General features: G+C 42.5%; 1 protein-coding gene across 1 annotated transcript in view; it reads right to left on the bottom strand.

Annotated features, from left to right (window-relative positions):
- Nucleotides 1-1,131: 1,131 nt before the first annotated feature.
- The window catches only part of KCNH5 (potassium voltage-gated channel subfamily H member 5), a 703,848-nt gene continuing 689,285 nt past the window's right edge, over nucleotides 1,132-15,694 (bottom strand). The window contains exon 12 of the mRNA XM_069207374.1: nucleotides 1,132-2,058. Within this exon, the coding sequence (XP_069063475.1) occupies nucleotides 1,132-2,058 (927 nt within the window). The remainder of the gene's footprint in view (nucleotides 2,059-15,694) is intronic.

Below are 15,694 nucleotides of genomic sequence, written 5' to 3'. Positions count from 1 at the left end.
CACAATCTGTAAGCTTTGTGATGAGGAAATCTGGATCTGTTCTAGAGAAGAATATCGATAGGTAAGCAGGGCAGCTACAGTTTAAATTGACCAAAGAGTAAAGTAACTCATGGAGTTTATACTACCTCCTGCTCTACATCAGGGTGCTATGTGGGGTTTGTTATCAAAACGTAAGGATAACAGCACAGTTCCCCTGTGCTGCACTACAGCTCCAGAGAGACTCTGCACGAAGTTATTCCAAGTAATCAGTCAACTTCATATTATCCATCCCAAAAGCCAAGTAAATATACCACATTGAGACCCTGATAAGTGTTAACGACAGGGTATTAAATCCAACTCCAAAAGGTTTAACATTAACCGTAATACAAAGTTTTAAGTATATGTTCATCTATTATTGCTAGAGTAAAATTCAAATTTAAAAATAGATATAACCTATTAACATATGGAGCCTCGGTATGCTATATATGTGTTCCTAAGTGTTTCTTAGGAAAGAAACTGAATGAAATATGTAAGCTACCGGTAAAACTACGGGCTAAAGTGTAACAGTTCACTCCTGTTTCCAAGCATATTTACTGACAATAAGACAAAGGAGTCTTGTAAAAGCTCATAATAAAAAGCTTAGGCATGCTTACCATTTGCTGTATTTTTTCTAGTTCTATTGTGCCCTGCTTGAATAAGTATGCAAGGTGAATATACAGTTTTTGTGAAGACCCAACTACAAAGTTTTGTTACAAAATGTAGATAAATATTACAGTATGACTAATGATGTAGACTTTGAAAATGAATCTTAGAAATATGGCTAGTTCTTACTGTACCATTGTCGCTGTTCTTCATGGTGAGAACTGAGAAAACAAAAGCTTTAAAAACTCGCCTGAGATCTTTACCCATCATGGGAAAATTGGTGGGGTGGACCCTGATTATTTAAAATTTACGTTGAGTTCAATAAACAAATATCATCCTCTTATATAATATTATAACCTTATAAATGTAAAATGTGCATGCAGTCAACTGCATATTATACAAGCAAGTTATATAACAATTGTCGTTTTCTTTGGCAGGCCAGAAACCAGCTGGACATGCAATATTTACAAATCAAGATCAGTTCTAGTTGTTGAACGATGTATATATAAATTAATAATTAATTTCAGCTTTTTCTAATTCAGGAGATACGGGTCTTGAGACGCTGAAAATATCCTGGCATGGTATTTGCTGTGGTATGTGAGATACAGGGGAAGAAGGGAGTGATGATTTTTTTTCAGAAAGTATTTTTAAAATTTCTCCCACTTGCTTTTCTAAAACAGTCATTCTGCTGCTTAGGGACTGGATGTCTTCTTTCAATTCATTTTTGACCTCCTGTAGGGTGTTTTTTAAGGCTTGCTCGTGGATTGGGTAGAAGGGGCGTTTTCCCTCTGGTTGCATGGGACTGTGTTCCATCGGGCTACGAGCGTCACCAATTTTGTCTAAAAGAAGGTCACTTTTTGTTACTCCACGGTCACAAGAGTCTGTTTTTACTAAAGGGATTTTGGTTGCACTGATCTCTGAATCATTGCTTTTAGAGTCATCGGAGAGTAGGCCCATTGACTCTGCCTTTGCGACATTATTCCAGTCTTCTTTTTTCTCATCCTGTGGCGCCATATTGTTCTTCAGTCTGAGCCACCCTTTCCCATTTCCATTTTTCATGCGCATAGGGCTGTTCACTTTGAGACTCTTTGGCTCACTATTGCTGTTGGGTTTCAGCTCTATTGCGTCTCTGTTGTTCTGCTTAAATGCTTCGGAGGCTCTGACGTAAGAATGGGAAGTATGGATGGGTGTGATCTGGGAAACAGTGACCACACTTGTCGCAGTAATAGGAGCTCCATTGTAAAAGGAACGATTCTCAACTTGCAGCTGGTGGTTTCTTTCCAGGTCACCTTGATTACGTAATTCCTTTTGTTGCTTGAATTTCTGGAACAGTTTTCTTACTGGGTGATCCACTGGGATGCTCAGAGTTACTTCATTCTTTTGACGCAGTCGCTCTTCCTCCTCCTTTTTTACATCAATGATTTTACGGAAAATTATCTGGGGACAGAAAAACAGAAGTTTTCATTTTATAACGATAACGTCTAAATCACTTTCATGGAATGCTGATTAATTCACACTAAATAGCGCACGACTCGTTTTCAAAGCTTAATTTACTTTTCAACAATGAAATTACAATGATGACCATTTAATATAAACACAAAGGAAATCCCTTTAGCGCCGACATGGAAAAACGGAAAACATTGTATGATCTGATTCCTGAAGACGTTATGCAACAAAGTTCAATTAGGCGCACAAAAATCAATCTGCAAGAAAATAAACCTAAACTTGAATAACAAGTTTACGCTTGCAAATGGCATCTATGAATATCAAAATTCTGCATGTATATTGGGCTTCCCACACATAGCTATTTATAAAGGTGATTCACCCCACCAATATAACGAGCAGCATGTAAGATGCAACGACTTGGACAAAGACTCCTCTCTGAGGAAAGACAAAAACCATGAAACACGTCAGGAAATTTGCAATACTAATGGGCAGATTTAAGAAAAGTGAAGCTGCACCCAGTGCAGCTCCAGTTTTCTTTCTCCCCTTAGCACCCCCCTACCGCCACCATGTGTGGGACATATTTAAAATACGGCGCACCATGGCGCAAGGTAGGGGGCAATAGCGTCAACATTGTTGAGGCTATTGATGTACTGTTCAGGGTTAGTGCCAAAAATGTTGGCGCTAACCATGAACAGTACATAGGGACCTATTGTAACCAAAGGTGTGTCCCCTTTTAACGCCTACTCTGAGCATGCTTTAAAAGTAGCTGCAAAAAATGATGCATTGGAATCTCTTAGATTCTACTGAGCCACTTTTGCGGCTCCCCAAGTGGGAGAATGCCCCTTTTACTTCCATTATGTTTGGCGCATGCATAATGTGGCGCAAAAGGTTACAAAGTGGCAAAATGCATGCATTGCACCACTTTGTAAATATGGCGCGGTGATTTTTGAAGCCTAACGCTACATCAGCATAAAAAAATGACACTAATGAAGCTAGTGCTTCTTAAATTTAAGCCTAAGTGCGTTACTGCTATAAGAATTGGACTGTGATTAAAGTGAACTGCAAAATAACTTGATTGTGAGTAAACTGATTTGCATCTACCATAGTGACTTGCTGGAGGACATTTGCACCACGTTAGACTGCAAACCACAAATGTGAAATATTAATAGTGGCTCCCTTTAAGCACCAGGTAAGACAATTGGATGTTTGAAGGAATCCTGTTCCAAGATAAATGGCAAATATCAAACGTGTTAGGAGATTTCCCAATGTGACTGCGCAGATACTTTATTGCTAAAATAATCTGAATACGAATAATGCGAACTGCAAAAAAACAAAAATATGAGTATACTGTACTGTGTCTACAATAATGCAATGTGAGAGGATTGGTGCAACATGTGACGGTGTAAACAACACTTTTTAAATGTCCAAGACTAACTGAATCACATGTAAAATTCCCATAAACTGCATTGCAGAATACATAGTTAAAAAGATAACTATCTGAGGAGGGAAGCACATAAATAAAAACTAGTTTATCACTGGACTGGAATCTAGGCATGGGAGAAATTCACATAATTCACATAATTTCGGGTAATGCTTATTGTGCAAAATTCTTGAAATTACGCCCCTTTGTTAAATTACGCACTACGGGGTATATTTACACGAATGTGGTGCATCAGCTCTGATGTGCCACTTTTTTTACGTCGCCCTGTGCCCCCCTAACGTCACCATGGTAGCGCTGTACTTACTATACAGTGCACCATGGCGCACATTAGCACAATAGCGTCATGCATTAAAATGCTATTGTAGAGCCTTGCTGGATTAGCACCATGGTGCTAGTCCAGCAAAGCACAGGGATGCCCAGAGGTTATTATGAGAGCGTCACTTTACTGCCTGCCTTGAGCAGGCGTTAAAAATGATGGACAAAATGGTGCAGTGATATCTTGTAAATTTCACTTCACCATTTTTTTGGGCCACCCTGCATGGGCACGGCCACTTTTTATTCCTGGCACAGATATAATGCGGCGCAAAGGGTTACAAAGAGGCATAACGGGTGCATTGTGCCACTTTGTAAATTTGGCGCCTGGTGTGGGCCTCCTTAATGCCTCCTTAGCATTAAAAAAATTGTGTTAGGGCGGCACAAGGAGGCGCAAGGGGCTTTTAAATATGCCCATAATTGTGGCAAAAATGAGTGCAAATGGTGCAATTCGTGGAGAAAATTTATCACAAATGCACAGGAACAACAGGAGTGGCTGTTCTTCATGATGCTTTTGTTTAAGAGCATTCTGGTGCCAAAAAATAATGGGAGGATGCATTCCGAGCTAAAATATAGCATGAAATGATGGACTTGCATTTTGCATAGTCAAGTGCAATTTTGTCATAATTACATGAAAGCAAATGACACACACACCTCCACTGGATATAAAAAAATTCAAAAAGTGAAATACCAAATACCAAACCTCCTCTTTCAGTGCTTCCAGGCTCAGGAACAAGCTCACAAATCTGCGCTCTACACTGTCAACCACTTCAAGCTCATTCACACCCTCGTCCTTTGAATGGGATCCACTGGAATTGTCCTTAACTGATTCATCTCTTACCTATCCAACCAACATCAGTTGGTTCACACAGACATCTCAAAGTGACAGACGCTCTCTATCACCTCAGAGCTCCATCTTGTCCCCTGCAATTGTCAACTTCTGTATGGAGGCTGAAGATGGTGGGGGCAACTCTATTCACAATAGCTGCATCAAAATCAACCAATATGTTAATTATACACAACTCTATTAGAATGTTGCCTCCACGTCGGACATATAACACCTCAAACATTGCCTGCACAGCTGGCGATCCAACACCTACCTGAAGTTTAACCCCAGCAAAATAGAATTCCTACCCTTCACGGAGAACATCATGAATCAACTAATCCAAACCTGACTCAACAACATGGACCTAGGTGAATATGAACCCCAAATCAAACCATGCCAAGCCATTCGTACTTATCCTGAACACCAATCTCACCTTCAAGGGACACATTTCCTAGAACACCAAGAAGGTTTGGGACCAGCTCTTGAAAAAAAAGATAATAAAATGTCTCCTACCTGAAAGCGACATCGAACTGCCAATCAAGCCTTCGAAATCCAGGGGCATATTTATACTTCGTTTGCGCTGAAATTGCGTAGTTTTTTTTGACGCAATTTTGACGCAAAACTAACTCCATATTTATACTTTGGCGTTAGACGCGTCTAGTGCCAAAGTCCATGGAGTTAGCGTCATTTTTTTGCGTGGACACCTACTTTGCGTTAATTATACGCAAGGTAGGCGTTCCCGTCTAAAAAATCGACTCCGAGGCATGTGCGTGGGATTTATACTCCCGGGCAAAAATCACGCCCGGGAGTGGGCGGGTAAAAAAAAATGACGTACGGCCGCTTTTGCGCCGTTTTTTTGTGCCTGCAAAAGGCAGGCGTTAAGGGACGGTGCCCCCCCATGCCTCCAGGGACACCCCCTGTCACCCATGCCCACCCCAGGAGGACACCCAAGACTGGAGGGACCCATCCCAGGGACATTAAGGTAAGTTCAGGTAAGTGTTTTTTTTTTTTTTTTTTTGTGGCATAGGGGGGCCTGATTTGTGCCCCCCTACATGCCACTATGCCCAATGACCATGCCCAGGGAACATAAGTCCCCTGGGCATGGCCATTGGGCAAGGGGGCATGACTCCTGTCTTTGCTAAGACAGGAGTCATTTCTATGGGTGTTGGGAGTGAAAAAAAATGGCGCAAATCGGGTTGAGGTGAAAAAATTGCCTCAACCTGACTTGCCCCATTTCTTGACGCCCAAGCTCCATATCCCCCTACGCCGGCGCTGCATGGTGTACGTCGTTTTTTTTAACGCACACCAGACGGCGCCGTCGGCTAACGCCGGCTAACGTCATTCAATAAATACGGCGCCCGCATGGCACTTCAGAATGGCGTTAGCCGGCGCTAATTTTTTTGACGCAAAACTGCGTTGGCGCAGTTTTGCGTCAAAAAGTATAAATATGGGCCCCAGTCTTTTAGCTTGGTTTGTCTGATATAAATCCCACATTCATACATTCATAAACGACTCACCATTTCAGAAAATAGTACATCTCAACTGATATGAAACCACTAATTTGTATGTTTTTCAGATACTGGGCCAAAGGGGTGACAATCTTAGCCCTTTACCACTGATCTTGTGGAGCTTAACCTCACTATAGAGCCCTAAACGGAGCACCAAGTATACCCCTTTAGCAGTTCCAGGCTTACTCCGGGAAAGGAGCATGGAATTAGAGACTCAAATAACTTTAAACCACACAATTAAAGTAATAACCCAATGTCTTGTTAGTGTTCAGTGCTTAAAGGGTACATATTTTACTAATTCACACACAAGGCAATACTGTGTATAATATTTTGGAGGTCTACAATTATCAGTCCCTTGTCTGTGAATACTTTCAGTGTTTAATGGGGACACATCCTAGACTGCTTCCATGGGACAAACATCAGCGGTACACACAGTGCAAAATGTGCTAAACAGTCTCTGGGGTTCTTCCTGGGTGTCCAGGTCACTGTGTTTTCTTGGAGAGGCTTATTTGATCTGTATCAGCAGGAGTGACTGATCCCTCCATGTTCATTTGGAATTCTTCCCCTCCCACATATCAGTATTTTCCCATGTTGTACAGTACCTTAGTGTCTGTGTTGATCTTTTGGTGGTGCAGGCAGCATGTGAAATGTTCATCACTGTCACAGACTTGGCCCAGCTGGGATGTTTATGGTTGGCATTGCTAGCGCACCTGATCCTTAGTAAGTAAACTTACAAGGGGACGCATGTAGGCCGATTAACCTTTTGATTTGCATGGAGCTATGTAGTAACCAATGTAATAAATGATCAATATAACCACTAAGAAAATCATTAGTCAATTATATCAACATTTCATGAATATCCACAACTCAATATACGTTTTAACAATTGTTATTTCCCTATTAGTTACAATACTAATCCATATGGTTAATTCAAACTTTATTCAATCAGCTCAGAATTAGTTCATTAGTGACCACCAATAACATAACCTAATCAGAACCTGAGAAAACATAGGGCCAGATGTAGCAAAAATGCAATTTGCGACTTGCAAATTGCGAGTCCCTGCGACTCGCAATTTGCAAGTCGCAAATTGCTATGCAGTACGGTGTCTCAGACACCGACTGCAACTCGCAATGGGGTCGCAATGACCCACCTCATGAATATTCATGAGGTGGGTCGCAAATTGCGGCCCCATTGCGAGTATAGGCACTCGCTAACATGGAGGCCTGCTGACGTCAGCAGGCCTCCATGTTAGCGACCTGCTGTTCAATAAAGCAGGTTTTTTTTTTTTGAAGTGTAGCCCGTTTTCCCCAAGGGAAAACGAGCTGCACTACAAAAAAAAAACGAAACCTTTAGTTTCGGATTTTTCAGGGCAGGGAGTGGTCCCTTGGACCACTCCCTGCCCGGAAAAAATAATATGGGGTCCAGTCACAAAAGGGAAGGGGTCCCATGGGGACCGCGTACGCGGTCGCAAATGGAGTTGCATACCACTAGGACTCGCAAATAGGAAGGGAACACCCCTTCCTATTTGCGAGTTGCAAATGCATATTGCGAGTCGGTAACGACTCGCAATATGCATTTGTGAATTGCAAACCCACGTTTGCGAGTCGCAAACGGCGATTTTCGCCGTTTGCGACTCGCAAAAGGGTTGCTACATCTGGCCCATAATCTCTAATGCTTAAACATAAGCCAACAAAGATGAACATATCAACATTAATAACAGAGATCAGCAACCAGTTTGTCAATCATTTGTCACTGTCCGCGTCACCCAAAAGAACCCTACCTAACCCAGATTAGCATTAGCATGTGGGGCTTCATGCGAAAACAATTTGGAACATGAATTTGAAAAACATCCAGCTAGGAGAAAAACTATTTAACAGCACAGTTGGTACCTAGAAAGAAAGGCACAAAAGTTAACAGTCAAGTTGTCATAGCTACCCATCCACGGAATGGATCAGCAACAAAGTCAATCTTCATCTTCAGGACATCAATCGATCAGCAACGCATCAGGATCTCAAGAGTATGAGTCCAATGACAAAGTCTCAAATCTCTTCTCCCCCAATATCGCATCAAATTCGGAATAAGGTCTGCTGAATTTTCCCTCTGTCATGACATTATATTAAAGTTGGCCAGTCCATCCCCTAATTCCTAATTGGTCAATCAATCACCATATATGACGCTACCCAATACATTAAATTCTTCATATCTATGAATTCTAATATTTTGTCGCTCTCAGGTTGTCAATTGGTTCACGGTATGATGTCCTCATCATCCGGCTCATCGGGTATCGAAAATGTTGCATCTTCTTCTCCAGTCAGTGTCTCTATTGTTCGAGTCCTGGGAAAGTACATCGAGCCTGCTCTACACACTGTATGTTGCAACTTTTATTCCCTCATCTCCTGTCTGTCGATACATTGCAGAAAATTCTAGCTAAGCAGACTTTGTTAACAGCGAGTAGTTCATGGCTAGTTCATCACATTAGCTTCTCTACATTTCATGATTATTCTGCTGCTGCTCGAGGCCTGGCAAAACTAGGCCACAGCTAGTTACCTCTACAATATAATGCAAAACATACTTTATAAATCTTAATATGTCATATTACTACATTGTTATTGCACATTTTCAATATTTCACACATTTTTATTCATTTTAGTGCAACTCGTGTTAGTTGGTAGCCACTCTTTGTGGGTACATTTTAAACGTGCACATTAATTTTTCTGTTTACTTTTTCTACCATTTTCTAGTTAATTGAAACGCATAAACACTCATTAATAATTTCTAATTAACATATCTGCTTCAACAGCATCTACAACACTTGCTTACAGTGATCCATGACAGAGGAGGCACTGCAAGCATCAGCTGAGGAGGATGCATCAGGCCATGGTGCTCATGGACCAATGGATTTTGCAGCTTTGGTTCTTCCTTGGGCCCAATCACAAAACCCACCAGTCAAAGGAGCTAGATGCTCACCCATGGTCAAAGCGTTGAGTACTTAGACCTTGGCCTGGAGACCACAGGTTGCAGTCCTTCTTCTTCTGAGTGAGAATCTTTCAAATACAAGGGTACCTCCAATACCCCTCCTACAGTTGGTCCACTTTTTACCTTGAACTGGAGTCTGCGCCACTTTTGCCCATAGTCTTTGATGGACACACCAGGTTCATGGTCTCAAACTGGCAAGAGAGGTTGATGGTAGTTACTCCAACCATAAATCCATGAGGGGTTCTCTGTTGTCATTAGTGTGGATACACTGGACACTGATAGAGAAAATCTTGGCATGCTGGCTGGCAGTTTATCCCCCATCTTTTTCCCATTGTTTCAGTTCTTGTATTACAAGAACCGGCTCTGAAACTGGTTGTGGACACTTTATGCTTTTTGCTTATTCTATTCTGACAGGTTCAGCTGTGGTCTTTGTTGTCAATTGTTAGCAGGTAGGTGGGGTGGAACTATGAGTCTCCTTTCAGAAAGACTTAAAGCAAAGGTACAGAGCAGAGGGAAGTTGTCTCACTAATCTAGCTGTTAGTCTGTGGAAAGCAGCCTTTCTAGTGAGCAATAGATGAAGCAAGGCTTAAGAAAACGCCAAGTTTCAAAGTGGCTGCTGTCTCTTTTTCTCTATAGCCAAATGTCTCACCCACTACAAAGGATCCCTGGATTTTCCTGAAGGAGTCCCGCAATTTACAGCTGCTGTCTATGGCTTGCACCACCCTCCATCTTAAGTACCACTATCAGGTAGGAAAAAATAAATGAATTTCAGTGAGGCCATTGTCACATATGCTGCATGGGCTCGACAGGCATCCTTCCCACAGAAGTAAGATATATTCATGCAATGTCAATGTTCCACACTGATGGATGAAGGACTAGGTTGCAGGGAACCAGCAGATCAGTTTAAAAAGGTCTGGGAGGCATGTAAGGGGTTGTCTCTGGCACAGACAGGCAAAACGACATGTCTTTGCCACTACAATCTAATCGCTCCCACCAGTGTCAATTCTCAACAGTCCAGCAAGCCAGCAGTAATCATACTTAATAAGGAAGGCACGCCTGGGATGCCCTTCCAGTTTACTGAGCTCCACTTTGGGTTGCCTTCAATGACCTGCAAAAGAGGCAGGGGTCAAATATTCACAGAACTTGCTATGATGAACTAGGGCATGGGTGCACACTCTTCAGAGCCATGGAGGGACTTTTCTCAATCTGAACAACTTCCATTAACCTTCAGCTTCATTGTAACAAGACCTGAATTTTATCTCAGGTATTCTACCCATGTTCATTGCACCTTTTGTATCTAAATAGGTTTGCACTCTACAAATAATGCTACATGTTCATATACTTCGTTGGTCATGGGACTGTAATAATGGACAGTAAGAGATGCATTTGCTTGACCAGTATTAGATGGCATAGTTGCAGACTATGCCCACCTTTTTTCCCAATGAACCTATGAGGTGTCATGAAATGAGGTGTATCCACTTCTGAATTTGTTTTTTGTGGTAACCAATGAATCAACTACATATGCTCATCTTCATTAAAACCAAAGACTGCTATTGCTACAGTAGAATGCACACTGACCCCTTGTTCCCTATTCATATAGGCACACGTACTTTGATGTAGAGGACGTACTTATGGAACTTGTGTATCAGTCATTCACGCTACAAGACAATTGTATAGATAGACTAGGCTGCAAGATGTGAGATCCTTTCTATGTGCAGCACTGCACTGTTCTGACTGTAAATTCTTGCTTTGAGGGTCAGTGTATTTCCCCTTTTTAGTGAGCTTGTCACTGTCACAACAGGTCGTCACAGCAGAGTCTTGCAGGAAGAAATTACTCCATTGGGTAAGTACTACCTCATCCTCGCTCAATATCATACTCAACTGCAACATCTGTGTGTCAGAAGTGACATAAAAAGTGTTTGGCTTTTCCTAGCACAAGGACAACCCACAGGTGTCCAGATACACCTCAAGGGTTACTCGGCTTGGCTACCCCCTTCCATATCTGAATCTCTGGCAAAGTGAGTGCTGCACAGTTTTCTATGTATAATAATATGTTAGCATGGAATGCTTGTCTCTCATTCTAAACTGTTGGAACAAAATGTGTCAGTGTGAGTGCAGTTTTTCTTGCAAGCTCAATATGAGTGAGGACCTCTGTGAGTTAGAAATGCAAACTTACTTTTGTTTTCTCTCTGTCAAGTAAAACTGCCAGTTTACAGTAATGCCTAAATGTCACTGGAGTTGGCTGGCCCAACACAACACTGCAACTCTAAAACAGTCACCACACTACAGTGTTCTGTGTAATACTTGTGTACACATACCCTTTGTAAGAAATTGGGTTACTGACCAGGAGGGATGGAAGCCCCACTCAGATAATAACCACAATCCTTGTTAGGGTGAATCACAAAAGTCACTAAATAAACCTGTGACTAACCCTCTAGAATCTTGGCATCAAACCAGTCAGCATTAACTTAGAGGTAATGTCCAAAGTATTTATGCAGCACTTCAAACAGTGATAAATTATTAACACAACACCAGTAAAACCCCAAACCAATGAGAAAATAGTGTACATTTAGGAAAATAAAATGACAACAAAATGACAAAAATCCAATCAGTAGAACAACAGATATATGTTTTTAAAGTGTTAGGTGAAAATAGTGCAAAAAGCACAAATTGCCAACCGTGAAAATCTGGTCATGGTTAACAGGGGTAAAGTCACGAGTTCAGGCAGACATCGATGGTGAGTGGTTTGGAAACAGGGACTAGGTTCATCCCGCTGAAGAGTAACTTTCTCAAATTAATGTAAAGAACTGCAGTTTTTGTTGGTGGTGGCCACAAAGGAGTCATTGTTGGTGCTTGGAGCATTATGGGCATCCCAGATGGTCACTGTTGTAAAGCGAACAACCGGTCATTGCAGGACATATACATTTGTGGTTGACGTGGTCTGTTGCTGTTGGCTTCCTGCTGGCAGACATCACAGAGGATTGGATCAAAAAGCAAGTCTGATTGGAGCTTTACATTTGTGATTATCATAAATGGTCACTTCTTGGCAAGAAGAAGTCACTTAGTGGATGTGAGGGGCCCAGAAATTCAGTTTCTTCACCTTTTTCCCGGAGGACTACACTCTGATACCAGCCAAGGGTCCAGGTCTCGGGAATCAGGACTCACTCCAGCAGAGGCCGGCAGCAGGGCTCATGCACGTCCAGTTGGTCAGCTAGGCAGTTGCAAGGAGGCCTGTGGAAGCGTGTTGTGTCCCTATACCTCAAACAGGAAGTAATCCAACTGACCCTTGGGAGATGCTTCTGTAGAGTCTTGTTTCAGGGCAGGCAGGTCCAATCTGCTCTCTTCAGACAGCAGGGAAGTCCTTCTTCTGAATCTTCCACAGGTCCAGAAGTATTCTAATGAGAGGTTGTGAAGGTGCCACTGTTATACCCGGTCCCAGCTCGTGTGGGGAATTCCCTGCCTACACACAAAATCTGTTCTAGTCAGTTCTTCCCCTGACCCTGGACCTGGCTCCAAACAGTCTAGGGCAGTGGTTCTTAACCGTTTGGCTTCTGTGGAACCCCAACAAATCATTATTGGAATCCAGGGACCAAATTGTAATCATTATTTCAATCTGAGGACACCCCACTGAGTCGTTAGTGGAATCTGGTGACCCCAGCTTAAGCAATTTTGATGATTTGAACTGTGAACAATACACAAAAATATGGAAAAAAACATTCTTCAAATATAAAAATGATAAAATATTTGATTTAATTCACAAATATAAAAAATGAAAGTTTAATTGGAAGACTGGAGTTTTTCTAAATTCAATTGAGGCTACCCATATACCATACTATGTTCTGTTTGATGCACTTGCCCTGCACCCATAAATCAATATGAGGGTACCAATCAAATTTTTAGCCTTCAGTTTCAAATTCCTTCACATTTACAGAATGTTTCACAATTTTCAATTTTACATTTCTCTTCCTTATTTATACACACTCTATTAACCTGTTAGTATTATTTAATTTTCTAAGCAGTCGTAGACCCTCTGAGTCAGCTTTTAGGACCCCTAAGGAGTCTTAGGACAACAGGTTAAGAACCACTAGTCTAGGGTGACAAAGGCACGGGCAGGCCTGGGGTCAGATTCCTTTGTATGGCCTGATGAGATGGGAATTTGAAGTGTAATCAGGACAGGGTAAGCTCCTACCAAGCCATCTTCTTGGGAGTGGTCACTCGCCTTACACCTAGGGCTTCTTTGTTCCCATGCCTGGAAAGAATACACTACTCACAACATAAAAGCCATTCAGAGTCATGGAACCCTGGACCCTAGGAGGAAGGCACAGCTGATTTGGGCAGAATGATACAAAAATTCTACAAGTGAAATATTACAAATGGTTGTTTAAAATCCAACTGTATTATTCAAGAGGATTTTAAATTAATATCCATTTGAGTGGAAACAGAATGTCTCTATTTGGTCCCAAGTTGAAGTTAGCACTTATTAAGACAATTAAGACTAATAATATTCCCAGTGTAATTCTATGTGAGATTTAGCCTTACTTCAGTAAAAAAACAACTTTAGGACTGATAGGACATGTAAAACCTAAACACACGTCTTTTTTTTTAAATACCATGCACCCTGCCCTGTTAGCCTTTAGGACCTACCTTAGGTGTGACTTATATGTAATAAAAGGAAGGTTTATTTTGCCAGTTTGAAATGGCAGTTTGAAATTGTGGCACATGCTGCAGTGACAGGCCCTTAGGCATGTTTTACAACGCTACCTTTGTGGGGGATATTTCATTTTCAGGCCCTGGGTACAGGTAGTACTATTTCGTAAGGACTTATAAATGACTTATGGCCCATATTTATACTTTTTGACGCAAAACTGCGCCGGCGCAGTTTTGCGTCAAAATTATTACCGCCGGCTAACGCCATTTTGGTGCACCGTGCGGTCGTCATATTTATACTTTGACGCACGGCGGCGCAAACCACAGATGGGAGTCATTATTTTTGACGCACACCGCAGCGTCAAGTCGTAAAGCAAAACGACGTTAACGCGGCAGAAATGACTGTGGGTCGATTTACAACACCGCAAACCGGATATGCGCAGTTTTTTTTTAGGCAATAGCGTAAAAAAAACCAGCGAACACTGCCATTTCACCAGAGGAGAGCCAAAATGGATCCGAGATGCCACTACAGACAGGATGTCCCACACAGGAAAGAAGAAAAGAAAGTGTCGCTTTAGTGCAGAGGAGCAGGAAGTTCTGTTGAAAGAGGTGACGGAACACCAGCACCAACTGTTTGTCACCTCAAAGTTGCCAATCAGTAGGAGAGAGGCTATATGGCAACAGATTGTCGACAAGATTAACAGTGTGGCTGAAGTACGCAGAACTGTCATTGAGTGCAAGAAACGCTGGCATGACTGCAAGCGCAGGACCAAGGAAAAGATGGCCAGGAACAGGAAGGCAGCACTGCAGACTGGAGGGGGGAGTCCAGCACACCAGGAGGCCCTGGACCACATGGAGGAGATGGTCGCAGCCGTCATCCCTGAGGAGATCGTCACAGGAATTCAAGGACAGGACAGCGCAGACTACCAGGAGACAAGGCACATGCAGGGTAAGTCGCATGGGGAATTAAAATGCAATAATGTCAACTACAACTGGGGGCGGATACCGACCACTAAATGCATGGAAGTCATCTAATACATGGAGTGGCATGGGTAAAGGGGCACGGCAGTGGGGCATGGCCCGTTCTGAGAAGACCTGGGGCACACCATTACACAACACCAACAACAGTCCCATGGGGGCATGCTGTCATGCCAACGATGGAGCAAAGGGAAAGCCACACCAGGAGGGAAGGCCACAACGTCAAACTGACATCCCGGCACACGTCAGCCACCATACCCCCTACATTAACTAGGGCCCTATTGACAACCTCTAGCCATACCGACAACTGGAATGTAACTGCGACAACAGTTGCCACTACCACCTCTGCTCTGTGTGCAGCTCAAGTAGCCAATGTCAGTAACCTCCCCATGGATCATACACACCTAAATTAGGGGGTGAGGATGACAACTGCAACAATCCCCAGAAACAAGACAAAGGCCCCAGTACTGTCAAATGTCAATGCCCATAGTTGTCGCAAACATCAGCCAATGTAAACAACAATAGGAGCTACACAGCACTAAGGACACACCCATGCTGCATATGTCAGGGTCCATCCTGTGCCTGGGTAACAATGCAACATCCCAAATGTCATACTGCTCAGACAACAGCATTGAGGGGGGGGACACATGTAACTGGTCACTGAAATACACCTGCACAGTCCGAGGAGGAAATAGGACACTGATATGATTATCAGGGCAATCCAATGTAACACACATTCCCCAACATCAGCAGGACACATTACCAATTTCACCATCCATATCGGATCATAACCTTGCCATGCATAGGATATGCCACATGTCAATTACATTTAAGTGGATGTGAAAGATCAGAGATTGGGGCAGGTCCAGATTGTTAAGTGTGCTGCCGGGGCCATCAGTACACCCACAGCTAGTGAAAGGTCTCACCATGAGAATGGA

The sequence above is a fragment of the Pleurodeles waltl genome, chromosome 9 (assembly GCF_031143425.1).
Source record: "Pleurodeles waltl isolate 20211129_DDA chromosome 9, aPleWal1.hap1.20221129, whole genome shotgun sequence".
Lineage (NCBI taxonomy): Eukaryota > Metazoa > Chordata > Amphibia > Caudata > Salamandridae > Pleurodeles > Pleurodeles waltl.
Note: the sequence above shows the minus strand (reverse complement) of the source record. Positions and strands in the feature narration are given on the sequence as shown.